General features: G+C 41.4%; 1 protein-coding gene across 1 annotated transcript in view; it reads right to left on the reverse strand.

Moving 5' to 3' along the window:
- Positions 1 to 2,321: 2,321 nt before the first annotated feature.
- UMODL1 (uromodulin like 1) overlaps positions 2,322 to 14,910 on the reverse strand; it is a 55,255-nt gene continuing 42,666 nt past the window's right edge. The window contains exons 16-22 of the mRNA XM_026077778.1: positions 13,520 to 13,977; positions 12,680 to 12,822; positions 11,410 to 11,646; positions 10,400 to 10,559; positions 6,709 to 6,793; positions 3,723 to 3,930; positions 2,322 to 2,334 (exon numbers count right to left, since the gene is read on the reverse strand). Of these exons, the coding sequence (XP_025933563.1) occupies positions 3,743 to 3,930; positions 6,709 to 6,793; positions 10,400 to 10,559; positions 11,410 to 11,646; positions 12,680 to 12,822; positions 13,520 to 13,977 (1,271 nt within the window). The 3' untranslated portion in view covers positions 2,322 to 2,334; positions 3,723 to 3,742. The remainder of the gene's footprint in view (positions 2,335 to 3,722; positions 3,931 to 6,708; positions 6,794 to 10,399; positions 10,560 to 11,409; positions 11,647 to 12,679; positions 12,823 to 13,519; positions 13,978 to 14,910) is intronic.

Raw genomic sequence — 14,910 nt, forward strand, 5'->3', positions numbered from 1 at the left:
TAATGCTCAGCTTTTGTAAATTACATAACTCCACTGAAATCAACAGGCAAAGCTCTAGTCCTGTCACTTTCAAGAAGCTGAAGTCTGTAAGTACTACAAACTAGAAAAATATTATAGTAAAATAGTTTATCCTTTCACTGTGTCCAGAAGGCCAATACATTGTACATTCAAGAGCAAACTGAGCAAAAGTGAAGACACTCCTACAAAATAAAAAGTTTATGGTTATGTTAATTAAATTTTAAGATTGCAAAAATAAATAAATTGTAGCTTCATTAATGAATTGTAATGAAAGAGATTTTTATATCAGGATCTGGGAACTGTCATTTCATCAAGGAAAACACAAGTCACAAAGATTTCTCCTTGTAGAGCCATTTGAATTAAAAGCAAAATACAAATGATTATTCTGAAATTTATCTATGGATTTTAAAGGCATACATGATCCCAAAGATCAATTAGTCTGATCTTTTGCAAAATGCAGGCCAAGTTCCTTAACCAGTAATCTTAGTACCTAACAGAAATTAGATTAAGCAGACAAAAAAGATAAAGATTTCCCAGACTACCACTCCACACTGATAAATCAGTACCTAAATGCTATGGCTCCAAAGAGTATTTGTGAATTCAGATTTATGGCTAAATTCCACTGAAATAATGGTGTCTATTGCACTTAAAGAGGGATGAGCTTGTTCACTGTAAGTTACTGAATTATATTTGACCCAGACATAGCAGACTAAACCACCATACTGGAAGAGAGCACGTAGCTATCAGAACCTGCTGGCTGTGGTGACAGGTTACCATGCTGCTTTCCTCTCCAGCTTCCAAAACACTCACTGAAACGTAGGCTTGGGGCAGCAGAGGGGAGAAGAACATCCCGGGGAGGAGTCCTGCAGGAGCTGCTCGTTGTGTCAAAGACTGGTCTGAAGAGTCACAGCAACAGCAGGCCTTTGCCAGCTCTGTGGCCCTTTGCAGATGTCTTGCAGCACAAATCTGACAGCACCTGTAGGTTTGGAGTGCTGTGGCTTAGGCTGACCTCTGCAAGACCATGCAGCACTCCGCTTACTTATGCTGAGCATGAACTTTCTTTTCCTTTGCGAAGTGACAGCCTAGACCTTTCCCTCTGAAACACAGAGGAGCAGCTTCCCTTGCTATTAGAAACATATTGCAATTAAATTCTTATCATCATTTCTATTAATGGGTCACAGCAGAGGGTGACTTAAGCAGCAAGTCTAGGACACAGCTGAAGTGTGAGCAGCTGAGCAAGAACAAAAAGCGAAGAAGAAAAAAAAACCTCTGTAAAACTGTTTAAAGGGAAAATAGCGTTGCAGCAGTTGTAAAGTAAAGCCGTCAGGAAAAGGGGACTATTGGAGGAAATTGCACGGCTTTTTGTTCCAGTTTATCCAGCTGAACAAACACATTGTTATTGTATCCAGTGGAGCATGTAAACTAAACCCTTGCTGTTACACTAACAGTGGGATCTTGCAGCCAGTCAAAATACAGCTCAAATTTATATTTATTCGGTTGCAATTGGAGTGCCCTCACTTCAGTGGGCAATACACTCTGGAGTTCGATTGTACAGTCATTTTGGCCTACTTCAACAAACTAAATAGTTACCAATAGTTATCTGGAAATATATGGGCTCCCAGTAGAAGAAATAGCTTTTTTTTCCCCCCTCTCCACTAAGCCCTTATTGATTAGAAAATTTACAATCAAATCTCAAAACTCATGCTGAAGAACACTTTGGGCAGGTTAAGCCTCAGATTCATGGTGTCTGTTCTTTATTTGCTGACAAGTCTACTACTTGTTCTCCAGCTTCTGTATACTTAAGGTGTTGTACAGCTAGGTCTTCAGCATCACTGCAGCTCAGGGCTTCAACCTCACCCTAAGTAAACAGGTGATTTGCAAATTGAAAAGGAGCTCTCTCCAAGGCTTTGCTGATTTACTTCCTGGAGTATTTGTAGAAACATCAAGCTTGTCAGTAGTCATACACACAAGTGATACAAGAAGGGCACATTGCAACATGACACAGTGGGAGAGCCAGACAGCGGAACATGAATAGAGAATCATGAAGTCTTTCCTTTTTCCCTTTTATTTTTTCCATGGAAAAACTGCCAGACAAGCTTGCTTCAGTCTAGAGCTGCAGTCACAATATTTCTTAGGACACCAGGGAAAAGCCAGACTGACAAAAAAATTGGAGGGATACAGAATCCTTTAATACATGACATTAACTTGCAAGAGTCAGTGTTGCAACCAGTTGTGACCACCATCACGAAGAATAATAAAAGCCAAATGCTGAGTGAAGACAAGCTGCTGTTCTCTATGTGATGAGACATGATCCGTCTAGAAAAAGTAAAAGCGAAATAAATCATGATTGAGAGATGTAATTAACTACTTTCAACTACTTTCCAAAGTAGAAAAATGTGTAGGGAAGTAAAATGCGTAAGGAAGAACACCTGAGTTTTTCCAGAATCTGAAAGGATCCATTAGTTGAGACTCCAACATGCTGATTATATACAAGTGTTACAAGCCTGACAATACTCTTCATGCTACAACCTCCTTGCACAACTTCAGAATTGCCATTAATTTTAAGTGTTACAATCACTCGTGACCACCAAGAGGAAGAATTACAAGAGCAGGATGATGAATGAAGGCAAGCCTCTCTTCTCCCTGTGGTGAGACTCAGAGGCTTTATAGATAGGTTTTAATGTAAGGCACCTAGATATGCCCTTTATGCCAGACTACAACAGCCCAGTGGGACCCGTATCACCGATGGGACCATACAGCTGCTGAGGCTGTACCAAGAAGCCCCAAGTACCTTCTCTTTGGGCTCCAGACAGGCAGCCCTGCCTGCCCTCACCTTCAGAGATCTCTCTGGAGCTGCCCATAGATTACTACAAAGGGTGATCTTTGTAATATACTCACTAACATGATAATGTCAAATAAGAAAGCACTCAGGAACAGAATGGGATCAGATGCACAGTAATCATCCTCGAGTTGTGAAGCAACATTGTGTATTATTTTTCAGCAAGCCAGCTTTCCCATCTACCCCTACTGCCCTTAAAGACACAAACATACAAACTGTGGTGAGCAGCTAGACGCACCCATTTTCAGCAAAATGCTGAATCCTATGGCATTCTGGAAAAGTGTCAAATTCCAAAGTTGCAGAAGTAGAATTTGTTGTAGTGGCTAACACTCCTAAGAGCTATCTTTTCAGACTCTCTGCAGGCTCATGTAAGCACTGCTTATATAGTATCAACATTTCCAGCTCTTATGTCTAACATGCCCCTATTTTCTTTAAAAATATAAACCCAGACTTTTGCAGAAAGGGGTAACTTCTGAAACAAATTCCCAGACAAAAAGGACCTTGCTTATAAAGATGGTGGTTAAGTTTCTTTCCCCTACTATGCCAATCCATGATGTAAATCAAAAGTGATATGCTTTCTTGGAGATGGTTATAGGCACTCTCCAAAAGTGGCATGTCATTTACTACAAATGAGACTGAAACCATGAAGGAAGAGAAGGCTATCCTTCTCCTCCATAGTCTGCAGCATTTGAAAAACAGCAAGAGTAGTAGGAATTTCATGCTTGCTTCTATGATCTTCCCCCTTAGTAAAAAGGAGATGGATGTACAAATACCTTTAACTGGAAAAAGTTCATCTGCAAGTATTTAACCAGTTCAGGAGGAGCTAAGCAGTTAGAAGAGTAACTGATCATGATTCAGTACTTACATCTGGTAACTTGAAAATAGCTAATCGTAGAACACTTGGTAGCTGAAGTTGTCAGACTTGATTCTGAAATTGTATCTTCCTGTCTTTTGCTGGTACCGGAAAATGAAAAGGCCTGCAACTCCCAGCACAAAAACAAATGCAGCAATGACAATAAGGATGATGTATCCAACTCCTAGCCCGGCCTCCTTCTCTCTCTTTGAATCAGATGCTAAAAAAAGAAGAGGTGAAAGACAAAAGCTTTGAAATTCCTAAGTCTGTTCCTGGGATAAGGAGCCAGCCAAGCCGTAGAACCTTGCCTACAAATTAGCCAGCGTACTTGTCAAAGCACAGAGCTGTGATATAGAATTGATCTGGCCTTTTTGGGAGAGTGCTTCTCATGGAAATGTGTACGATCCAAATCCAAGACCTCTCTTTGTATAAAAGTATAGAATCCCTGCAGACTTATGTGTGATGTGTGTTTGGAGTTTCCCTCTACAATTTTCCATTAAAATAAAAATTAAACAAAGGATAAGGATGTGCAGCTTTTTTGAAATGCTGGCCTACTTTCAGAGCAACCCAGATTTATAGAGGTGGAGCACTCTCTCATCTTAATCCTGCTCCCATTCATCCATGAATATTAAAAACACTTGGTTTGCTTTCATCTCATAAGTAACGCTTCTTTAAACACAAGGCATTTAGGGAGAGATTCAGCTCATAGATCAACACACTCACATTCAGAAGTCTATGTGGGGGTCTCTCTGTATTTGCTGGGTTTCTAAGCTCCCATTCTAGTCAGCAGAGATCCAGCCAGTGCAGTCAGTGGAGCCAAGTAAGTGATTTACACCGAAGTAGTCACCAAGGCTCAACTTTGTAGCCTGAGCATTGGCATCTAGTGCCACCTGAAAAGCTGAAGGGTCTACGATATCTGCACAGGGCTGGCAAACATGGCATGGGATCTACAGGAGACCTGTACTTTCCTGGAATAGCATCCAGATACTGAGGGAAAGGAGAGAATAGGACACCATAGGTCATCTAAAGCAGCCCATGTGTGGGATACACAGTAAAGTCCCTGGTTGCCAGCTCTGTCCCTAGGCCCCACTGACCATCAATAAAACATATTCCCCTAAACTCAAATATAGACACCGCCATACAAGTGTCCAAATCTGCAGGCAGAACCCCCCACCCCTTAACATTATGCATCTATTAACGTTTGTACATGTACTATTGCACACTGCCCATTTATTCTTGTAAATGTACCTACAGAAACATGTATTTGTTTATATACATTCTCAGGACAGCACTTATTTAGCCTTGCACTTATGCAATATCTGAGGTGCACAGAAGACAATTAGAGACAAAATCTTTGGCCAAATGGCACTGTCGATAGTCAGGGAGGTACACAATAGCAGAGTCCAAGCTACATAGTGTCCAGGACATTGCTCCAAGACCGGTCAAGGCAGTTTTGCATATTATTTTTAGAACTTACTTCTGAATTTCAGCCTCAGACCAAGGAATGAAAAAGAAGATGTTCAAAGCAAATGGCAGCCTGCAGTACTGCTAAGGAGAGATATAGACAGGGGAGCACCATTTATCAGTGGACTTTGCTATAGCATGTTTTTTTTCATGTTTCACTGCAGCACCTTCCCTGACATAATAATTCACATTGTCTCCTTCAACACAGAGGGAGATATCACTGTCTAAGGCTAGCCTCACACTTAAAATGCAACATGAGTATCTAAACTGGAAATATTACACAACATTCTGCAGTGCCACATAGCTACACATTTGCCTAGGCATGGGTGTAGTACAGCCCAAATGCTAAAGCTCCCCTCAGAGTTCCTTTTGTATGATGGCCATCTTTCAATATTAGAATTACATCAGGGTCTCTGATACAAATGGGAGCAAGATCTACATGATATGAGTGCTGTACAAACAGAGCTGTATTAATTGCTAAGTTTAAAAGAAAAAAACTGATTCAGAAGTGAACACTGAGAGCCTGTTCTAAGTGACTAATACTGCATATAAAGGAAGAAAAATACAATATGCTAAGGAAGAACCTGTTTCAAGTTCCAAAAGAACATTGTGACCATCACAATAGGGGAGCAAAAGAAACACATAAAATCCATTAACAGTCTGACACTAACTCTGCAGTTAGAAAAGCATTAAGTGACTGGCAAAATAGGCAATCAGCAGGAGAAAACAGGGCAACTTCTGTGTATTCACATTAGATATGTGTTATAACTCTGAAGCTGGTGTGTACAAATACTTTTAATGTGTATTTTACACTAATAATAAATAAGAGTGCAAATGGCTGGAGGAGGCCAAATGATTCAAAATGTTAGAGGCAACAGTTGTCCTTGAAAACATCACTCAGGGCTAAATACAGAAGATGTAGAAAGCAGTACAAATTGGACCTTGCACTAAGTGCATGGTGCTGGTCTTCACTCTTTATTAACCTGTATTGTACTGCTCCACCAGATTAGCCAAAGTGCTATGTACCAGCTAGGCTCTGCTGCCTTCCCTCGCAGCATTAATTAAGTCAATGTCAGGGAATCTAAGGAAATATGGCAATGCAATTGGCAATGCAATCTTTTACCTSCTCTGATTTTGGACTTCAGAGCTCAATATAACTGTGGTCTAAGAACGGTGTAGAGTAAACTCTACAAAAACTAATTGCAATCTAAAAGATCCCAGCCACTTTGGGACTTTATAATTGTAATAACTGTTTGATTTTGTGGCTGTACTTACTCGCCTGTGCAAATAGCTACATGAAATACTTTCTTCTTCCTCCTTTCCCCAGTCACCTAACTATCTGATAGTCACTTCATCGAGAAGGGCAAAGACTTTTCCACACTGCCACATGGCTTCAGTAAGGACCCCTGCTCCTCAGAAAAATATGAAGAGGTTTTTGTATCACAGTTTTTCAGGTTCCTTTGCCAGTGAAAAAGAATCTTGAAATGGTGGTTACTCTGTGTCACCTTTTTGTAAACATCTATTCTTAACTCACCAGCAGATTTACATAGGGGTCCCCAGGATGTCCTGTGGGTAGCGATGGTTTCACCAGTTTTCAGGGATCGAACGCCACGACATCTCTGTAACGATTAATTCAAACTCCAATAAATCATATGGCAGACTAATTAATAATACAAAGCTTTTTGATGACTTGCTGAAAGCCCAATGTTATTCTGACTCATTGGGGTTCTGTTTCTTAATGTTATGCTTCGTTACACTGAAATGAACACCAAATGGAAGTTCAAAAGGAATGGCATTAGGGAAATACCAGTTTATAATCTGTAGTTAATCACACTGGAAAACACTTCTGTGAACAGGCATTTCACATCGACAATCTCTTTCTTTTCATTACTTTTCTGCTTGTTTTAGGGAAAACCTATGGGAGAAAAAACTTCTCGCTATTTCTATATGCCAGGTTTTACAATAATTTCTGTCCGGATACATCTACTGCTCATAGAAGGCACAGCAGATACTATAACGAGCACCAGCACCAGCAGCGGCATCTTTCACTCCCTGCCAAGCTGTGGGTCATTTTGAAGCAACACACAACTCTTCAGTATTATGTGAACCACTACTCTGGGAACTACTAGTTTGGGAAGCCCTGCCCTGTCCAATATTGGGGATGAACTAGCTACTTTAGCTTTCTGTGAGCAATATTTGCAGAATACACAGCACACTGTCATCTTCTGTATACTTCCTCAGTAGTACTGTTTGGTTTGTTTGTTACTCTTTTAGGTTGCAACCTAAAGGTCTGTGCTAGGATCCATAGCCTGTTGAGGTTATTCTTAAGATACTGTGACCCTTCTGGAAGTGCACGTAAAACTGAGAAGACGCAGTACCATATCACAATCAACAAAAGAAAGCAGGAAAGTGTAAGGGTGTCTTAACAGCTTGTCTACACAAGATTGTTTCATCAGTGTCACCAGCCTAGTTATGCTGATACACCTATACAAACCATTGTCAGCAACAGTGCCTTAAGCCAGATCAGGCCTCAATAAAACAGCCATATAACTGTGACTTTGGCCTACCCCTGAGTAGCTTTCCCAACTAAGCAGATCCACAGCTAGAGAATATGGTTACATAGCTGGTCCCTGATGTCAATTATTTTTTGGTTCTACCTGGCCATGGAGTGACTGTGCTCTCCTGTACACATGGCTCTGCCTGATGGCAGTGGCACACCTTTCCTCTTCCCATTCAAAATCATGTTTCTTTTCCATTTCTTACCACATTTCTCTCCACTACATCTATCTTTCTGCTCTAAACTTAAGAGCATCTTACACTCCTCCACCCAAGAAAACAAGGAATTAAAAGACTGGATGAGAAGAAATAATAAAAGAAGTAAGCCTCAATTTTGTGGGCAAAGAACAGAAGCAAGTCTGCCACAAAGCAAATCAGTATTGCCTGGAGCAGCAGACAGATGGAGGAGCAGAGCACTGTGGGAGTATTCACCTTCCTGGCACCCTAGCCCAGGCTTCACACAAGTCAGCCAAGGGCTGGAAAACATGCTGCCATTGTGGCCCGCGATGGGGTCCTCTGTCAGCGCTGATTTCAGAGCTGCCTGTCAGTACTTTCTTCCCCTGCCCTTGGAATAACTGAGCTGGGAGCAGAGCAATCCTTGCTCTCTGCTAGCAGGGGCAGGTGGGAAGGCGGGGAAAGACTAGGCTTTACCCCTTTGCCCCTACTGCCTGCCCACAAGTAGCTAGTCAGTAGCTGTCCTCTCTGTGCAGGTCCTGTGAGGTGGCCCCTTTATCCCACTGGGGCCAAGGGACGTGCGAGCAGGCTCTTGACTAATCCTGCAGATACCACTTTGGCCTAAAAATGGAGACTTGCCTCCCCCTCTGCTTTCCCCCTTAGCTCTGGGGGCTCCAGCTCTCTCTCTCCTTGGTATCCAGAGGGTTCCCAGTACCTGGGCACTTTTCCACTTGTCTGAGGTGATTTCCAAATACATTTTTTGTCTTTGCTCCAAACATCCTTGATCTTTGCACCTCTGGCAGCTCCTCCTCCCTTCTTTGTAAAAGCTATTGTCAATTTATCCATCCTCTCTAGATATGCATAGTACTTGTCTTCTCCATACAACATTTTCTCTCAATCTAACATACTGAATTCCATAATTTTTCATAAGGGGTAAGTTTTGCATAAGAAAAAGAACAGTATATTTCCTTTTCCTTAAATGAATATTATCTCCAAAAGAAGAGGGCCTAGCTCATTAACTCTGCTGTGCCATGTTAATTGCTGATGTCAATCCCAACCATACCTCCAGGCCTCGTTTTCAGCTCTTTTACAGCCAGCTAGCAGAATTACACCATCACCGACCCCTGCAACTCAGATCAGAGCCAGGCCTCCAGCTGGCCATATACCTAAGCCACAATCCACACAGTTACAGGTCTGCTCCAACAGCAAACACAGCAGCTCCTAGTAAAGCCATAGCTTGATTGCTTGCAGCCACAGTATCTGCCCATGCAGTCCCTGTCCTGCCTGTCCCTGTTCTTCCCTGCCTGGCTCCTACCGCCATGTCCCTCCTTGGCTGTGCAGGACACTGCTTGTGCAGCCACACAACCATCTGGGGGAGGGAACCACCTCCTCCAAAGGAGGGCATAAGCTGGTGTTTGCTTAAGCACTGATTTTTAACATACAAAATCAGCTGTGAAACCTGGAGCCTTCTTTCCATCTGTCAATCACATTTCCTGTTCCTACTTCTTTTTTTCCTCTGGAGGAAGCTTTATGCTTTGAGAAGGAAAACAAGTATCTTCTGCTAGCCATTTGTAATCTTTTAGGAAAAGGTCATTTGCTTTATAATGAGCTCAAACTGAGTTATTTAGAGCTAGAGGAAAGTGTTAAACAATGGAGGAACACCAAATTGTTAATAAAAACATCCTTGACAGAAAAGAAACAGGAAGGTTGGCAGAGGGAGGGGAGAATTCCTGTGTATATGGTAAAAAGGAAAAAAGCCATCAACAAAAGCTAATTTTTCTTATTAATATTGTAGCAACACATTTTTAGATGAAACAGTGTATCACATACTTAGAACTAGAAAGAAACAAAGCATTGATTTGGAACACAATTAGGAAGACAATTAGGCAGAAGTTGTTATCAGAACGTTGCTTGGTTTGTTATTTAGAAAGCCCTATTAAACTGTACTGGATTCACATCCCTAGAAACTTAATGCCATGGAGTTTCCTATCCTGGCACCTAAACTCTGACCTGTAGAAGTAAATCTCTGGGGAAAAAAAGGACAGAAAGACATCCCAAATCAATTTAACCAGACTTTTTGCTGAAACTGCTAACATGGGTGCTAGCTGCCCGTTTTTATGGTGTGTTCATCTGAGCTGTATAAGGATCACTGACACATATCTGAACGGCCTATCTCATTGTAACTTCTATTCATTGCCTTCTAGATATCCCTAAAGCAGAGGTGAAAGGCTCAGTTCTCAAGTTCCCTAATTTTGATAACCATTTCTGTGTAAGCTCCATGCTTTTAACTGGGAGGATGGGGAACAGAAAGAAAAAGGTGGGCACTTCCATATGGCTATAGTTCTTCCCCACTGCTCTCTGCTCTCAGCAGAGAATGAAGGAGAATTTCAAGGGCTATTTTACAGCCTGTTTGGAAACATGAATCCTTCAGTTCCATAGAAGAGTTGTGTATGGCATATCAGAGAAAAATAGGAGTACAGGAGCAAAACCCTTACCATCCTGCAGGTACTTTCTGGTGTCTCCATACAGATACGAACTTTGCAGTGTAGGTAAACCACAGAATTGTTGACAAAGGAAAAAATTTTCATCTTAAACTGTGCTTTACTTGAATTCCCATTCTCTAGCAGTGTGGTATACGTGTTTGGGATGGGACAGCTGAAAAGGAAGAAGAAAAAACATACATGGTAGCTAGGGCTATAGAAGGTATCTTCTGGCAATAGCACATGATAACTCAGGTTGTAAACCTCCTTTAGAAAGTCATAGCCAGACATTCTATAAAGCAACCCTGAGGCAGGCATAGCTGTGATAAGGGATTATTTGTTGCTTTATTGTTGCAGTAACCAATAGAACAGGACATTCAAGAATTGTCTGAAGGAATAGAAAGAAGAAAACAGAGAGAAACAGGGAGAAGAATTTAAACTTGACTTCAGCAAACACAGAAAGTGAACCAAACAATACATTAGAAGGAACAGCTTTTGTTACTGAAAGAAAGGACTATCATGTATTTTAAGGTGGAGAGTGAGCCCAGGGAACAAGACATAAGAGTGAAGTCAGGGATGAACTTCCTCTCTCGCCAGAGTCTGCTGAATATTGCTTGTGGATCACACCATATAGGAATCACCTAACCTAGGCTTTCAGTGATGAGTCATGCAGGGCCTTAATATCTGAACCATAGAGAAATGGGCAAAGCACATGTTTCAAATGAACTTACACTACCAACTGCCATAACCACTTATTTCTTCAGATAAAAGGTACAATTCCTTTAAAAGCTATGTGGGAGACAACCAAACTCAAACAATTACCACATTCCCCTTTAAAAACATTTTCTTTTTATAAATACTTTCCTTGTTCAAAGAAGGCGTGACCTGTCAGAATGGTAAAGGACTGTGCATATGATCAATGAGAACATACATAAAAGGCTTTTAAAAGATAACACATTAATTGTTAGTACCACTGGCATATCCAAGGTATGGCACTTACTATTTGCAAGTAGCATTTGCTGTACCTGTTGTTGATAAAAGTGAATGAGAGGGGATCCACTGAATTATTAGTTGGAGTTGCCCAGCAGTCAGTGAGTACCACCTTGAGCTTGGTGTTCTGTCTCCGGATCCCTACTTCAATCAGTACATCGTCACTGGCAGAGACACTGAAATTTTTAGGTATTGGGGAGTTTCCAACAAACAACTGCATTTCTGTTCTGAAGTGTCCAGATCCATGTAAATCCTCAAAAATGGTGTAAATTCTGAAACAACAATTCACCTCTTTTAAGACCACAGATTTGACTGTGTTTCTGTAAGTCATAAGTATAGTGCCTGTTTCTCCACCTCTCACACACATTATAGGGAGGAGTTATCTGCAGTCCAGGATGTTAGGAAGATTTTCAAGAGAAAGGAGTGAAGAGGCATCAAGTTTTCAGGTGGAGAGGTAGGAAGCGAGGGGGAACAAGTCTATGAGCTGTCTCAAAGTTCAAAACAATGAGAGCAAAAGCCAAGAAGTGACAAGTCTGAACAATAAATGAGGGACATGAAGAAATGATACAGTTCAGAGAGAAAGAAGATACAAGGCCTGACAAAGATTTTATCTGGGGATGTAAAGGAAGGTACAGCATTTGGAGAGACTCAGGAACAGCAAGTGGATTTGGTGATAGTTTAAGCATGGTGCTAGGGAGGAGAGAGGAGGTGCAGACGTACAAAGGGAGAACATTCATTGTCAGGCTGTAGCCTATTCTGTAGCCATAAATGGAGGTTTTCATTCCATCTTACTGGAAGCTGGAGCCTTTCAAAAATAATATTTGCATCACATTTATTTTTTTCTAAGCTAATCAAATAAGAATTTGTGGGGGTTAAAAATTCCCATCCTCCTCACCAAGCACCCACCTACTAGTTTGCATGCCTAAAGTAGTGGAAAGGATAAAACATAGTTATGTTTCAAAAGCAGGTAAATATTGTTATTGCTAATTGCATGTGATTGCCTAGTGAGGCAAAGAGAGGTCAGGAGTTCTGGCTCCCAAACCTGCACCAGTAGTTCCCAAAGGTTAATTTTCATCTACGGTTTAACCAGGCAACAGTCAAGCTTTTTGGCTGTTGGATCTGTTGGCATGTTGGATCAAGTAGCAGAAGAATACTTAACAGGGATCCTCTGAGCACAGGATTCATAGGCTGTCAGGCTACTTAGCGTAGCAAGCACTGTCACTGAATACAGCTACTACCATTGGGGATTTTCCCCATGCAGCAGTGCTGAACACAACAGCATTTCAAAGCAGAGTTGTTACTTACCCTTCTGCAGTGTATCCAGATGAAGTCAAGAGATCATTCTGAAACACACAGTGAATTGGACTGGCAACTTTTAAGTGGTGTATTACTCCCTGAGCAGAAATGTCATTCCGAAGTATTGTTTTCACTACAGTATTAGTCACATTCTGTGGAACATAGAAAGAAGAAAGCAAAACTTGTCAATGTCAGTGTTTCTAGGGATACAGCAGACCTACAGGCTTACCAGCTTCAAGTAGTTAGGAATTCTCCATTCTCCTGAGTGCAAAAAGTCAAGCAGATTAAACCTCTAGTATCTTTGTTGCTGTAGAGCTAGAAAGTGAAAATCCATCAGCCTTCCTAGTATAGTCTGCAATGATAATTGCTCCACAAGGGAATTTCTATGCTTTGGCATAGCTTAAGCCTTGTGTTTGGTTTGGGATCCAAAATTTTAAAGATATGATACTCCCTTTAACAAAGACAGTCCCCTCTCATGTTCCTCATTACTATACAGTAATAATTGGGCTATTTGTTTAAATATTACATTGAAATTGCTTTTAAGAAAAGAGAAGCTTCTGACAGCTGCAAAGGTAACCCAAAGAAGCTTGGGAAGTGAGTGTCAATCAGGAAAGGCTGCTGAGTTTTGCTGCCTGAACCCAAAGACTCTCTTCTCTTTCCTACTTGCCCCCACACAGAGAGGTAACTTTCCACTTGCAAGAAGGGGTTTTCCTTGTCCAAAGAAATTTTTTTGGACAAAATTTCAGCAACTAACAGACTGTATTCCTAGCTTAGGATGTGCCATTGCATCCCACAGTGCGAAAGAAATGCTCTGGGGCTTCTTCACATTCACTGGCTCAAAGGACTTACCGTCTCAACTTCAATGCCGCAGTCACCCCAGCCTGCCTGCAGTACAACGTGAGTGCCATTGCTGATGCTCACATTGCAGTGAGGCTCCCCCAGGTAGAGGGAGGATTCGGGGATAGATTCCTGCTGTAAAAATCTCTTCTGGATGGTAAGGACTATCTTCTCGATTTCACAGAACACTCTCACTGCATCTTTAATGGAAACCTCCTGGGCAGGTTTAACAAGGGGGAGAGGAGATGTTTGAGGAGAAAAGTCAGGAGTTGACATTGGATCTGTGGTGAAATGAGGCAGCATCACACCAGAGAGGATGGTGTTGTCCAGAGCTTTGTGCCTCGTGGTAGAGGAGCCCAATGCAGCAGGGGATGAAACATGAGTCGAAATCTGCAGAGATGGCACAGGTGAAACTGTGTTGTATACAGGTTTCTTATCCATCATTGTTGCCTCTTGGCGGATAGGAAGTGCTGAAGAGTACCAAAAATAAAGCCACTGTTGTAATTTACAGATTCAAGTTGATTTCATATGACAAAAGCAAACCCTTATGAGGACACTCATGGTTACTGGTAGGAAACTGGTTTCTTTCTTTTTTTTTTTTTTTTTTAAACCAGCTCTATTTACTGCCAAAGCTGTGGCTTTTTATTAATACATAAAGAGCCTGTGAGAAAAGCTGAAGTGCTTCATTTCCTGAGAGCTGCAATAATTTGTGTGCTCAAGGTATATAGCTTCTGGAAGATCAGCAAGAGATCTCCAATTGTAAGGCGCTCGACAAGTGTTCAGACTTTTTTGGCTAATACTGATGGGGGGACTGAACACTTCTGGTTTGGGGGTCTAAATAGGAGCAGAGCATGTTAAAAAACCTGGCTGCATTTGTGAGTGGTTGGTATCCAGAAATTATGACCCTCCGCACTTTGGAAAACTTGGTTTTTGAGGAAATGCAGGATAAACCTTATGCAGCAGGCCCATCCTGCACATGTGCCCTGAGAGACAGRGCAGGGAGTTCAACAAGTGTGTGTTAGTAGGAATCTAATGATTCCAGGAAGAAAACAAACAGGGGAATTGATATTAATGTGCATGTGGAACACCCCACTTCCAGCATAGGCTCTGGCATTTCGCCATGTATGTCTCTTTAGTACTAGAAACAACCTGAGTGTTCATCCACCACTGATTTAGAAAGCACCAACATAATAAATTCAACATAATAAATTCCTTTCCAAGTGAAACAGGATGTGTCTCATTGTACAAAAAATCTCTCACAATATTTTTACTGGAGTGTACATATAAATAACATCTATTTCCCAAGCTGCATATATAAAAAAAAGTCCTTCTAGAACTCCCCTTCACAGCTTTTGGGAATGGCCCACATTGGAAAGTTGCTGATTTGAAGACAAGTGGAAAAA

Source organism: Apteryx rowi, unplaced genomic scaffold (genome assembly GCF_003343035.1).
Source record: "Apteryx rowi isolate R43461 unplaced genomic scaffold, aptRow1 scaffold_460, whole genome shotgun sequence".
In the NCBI taxonomy this organism is placed as follows: Eukaryota; Metazoa; Chordata; class Aves; order Apterygiformes; family Apterygidae; genus Apteryx; species Apteryx rowi.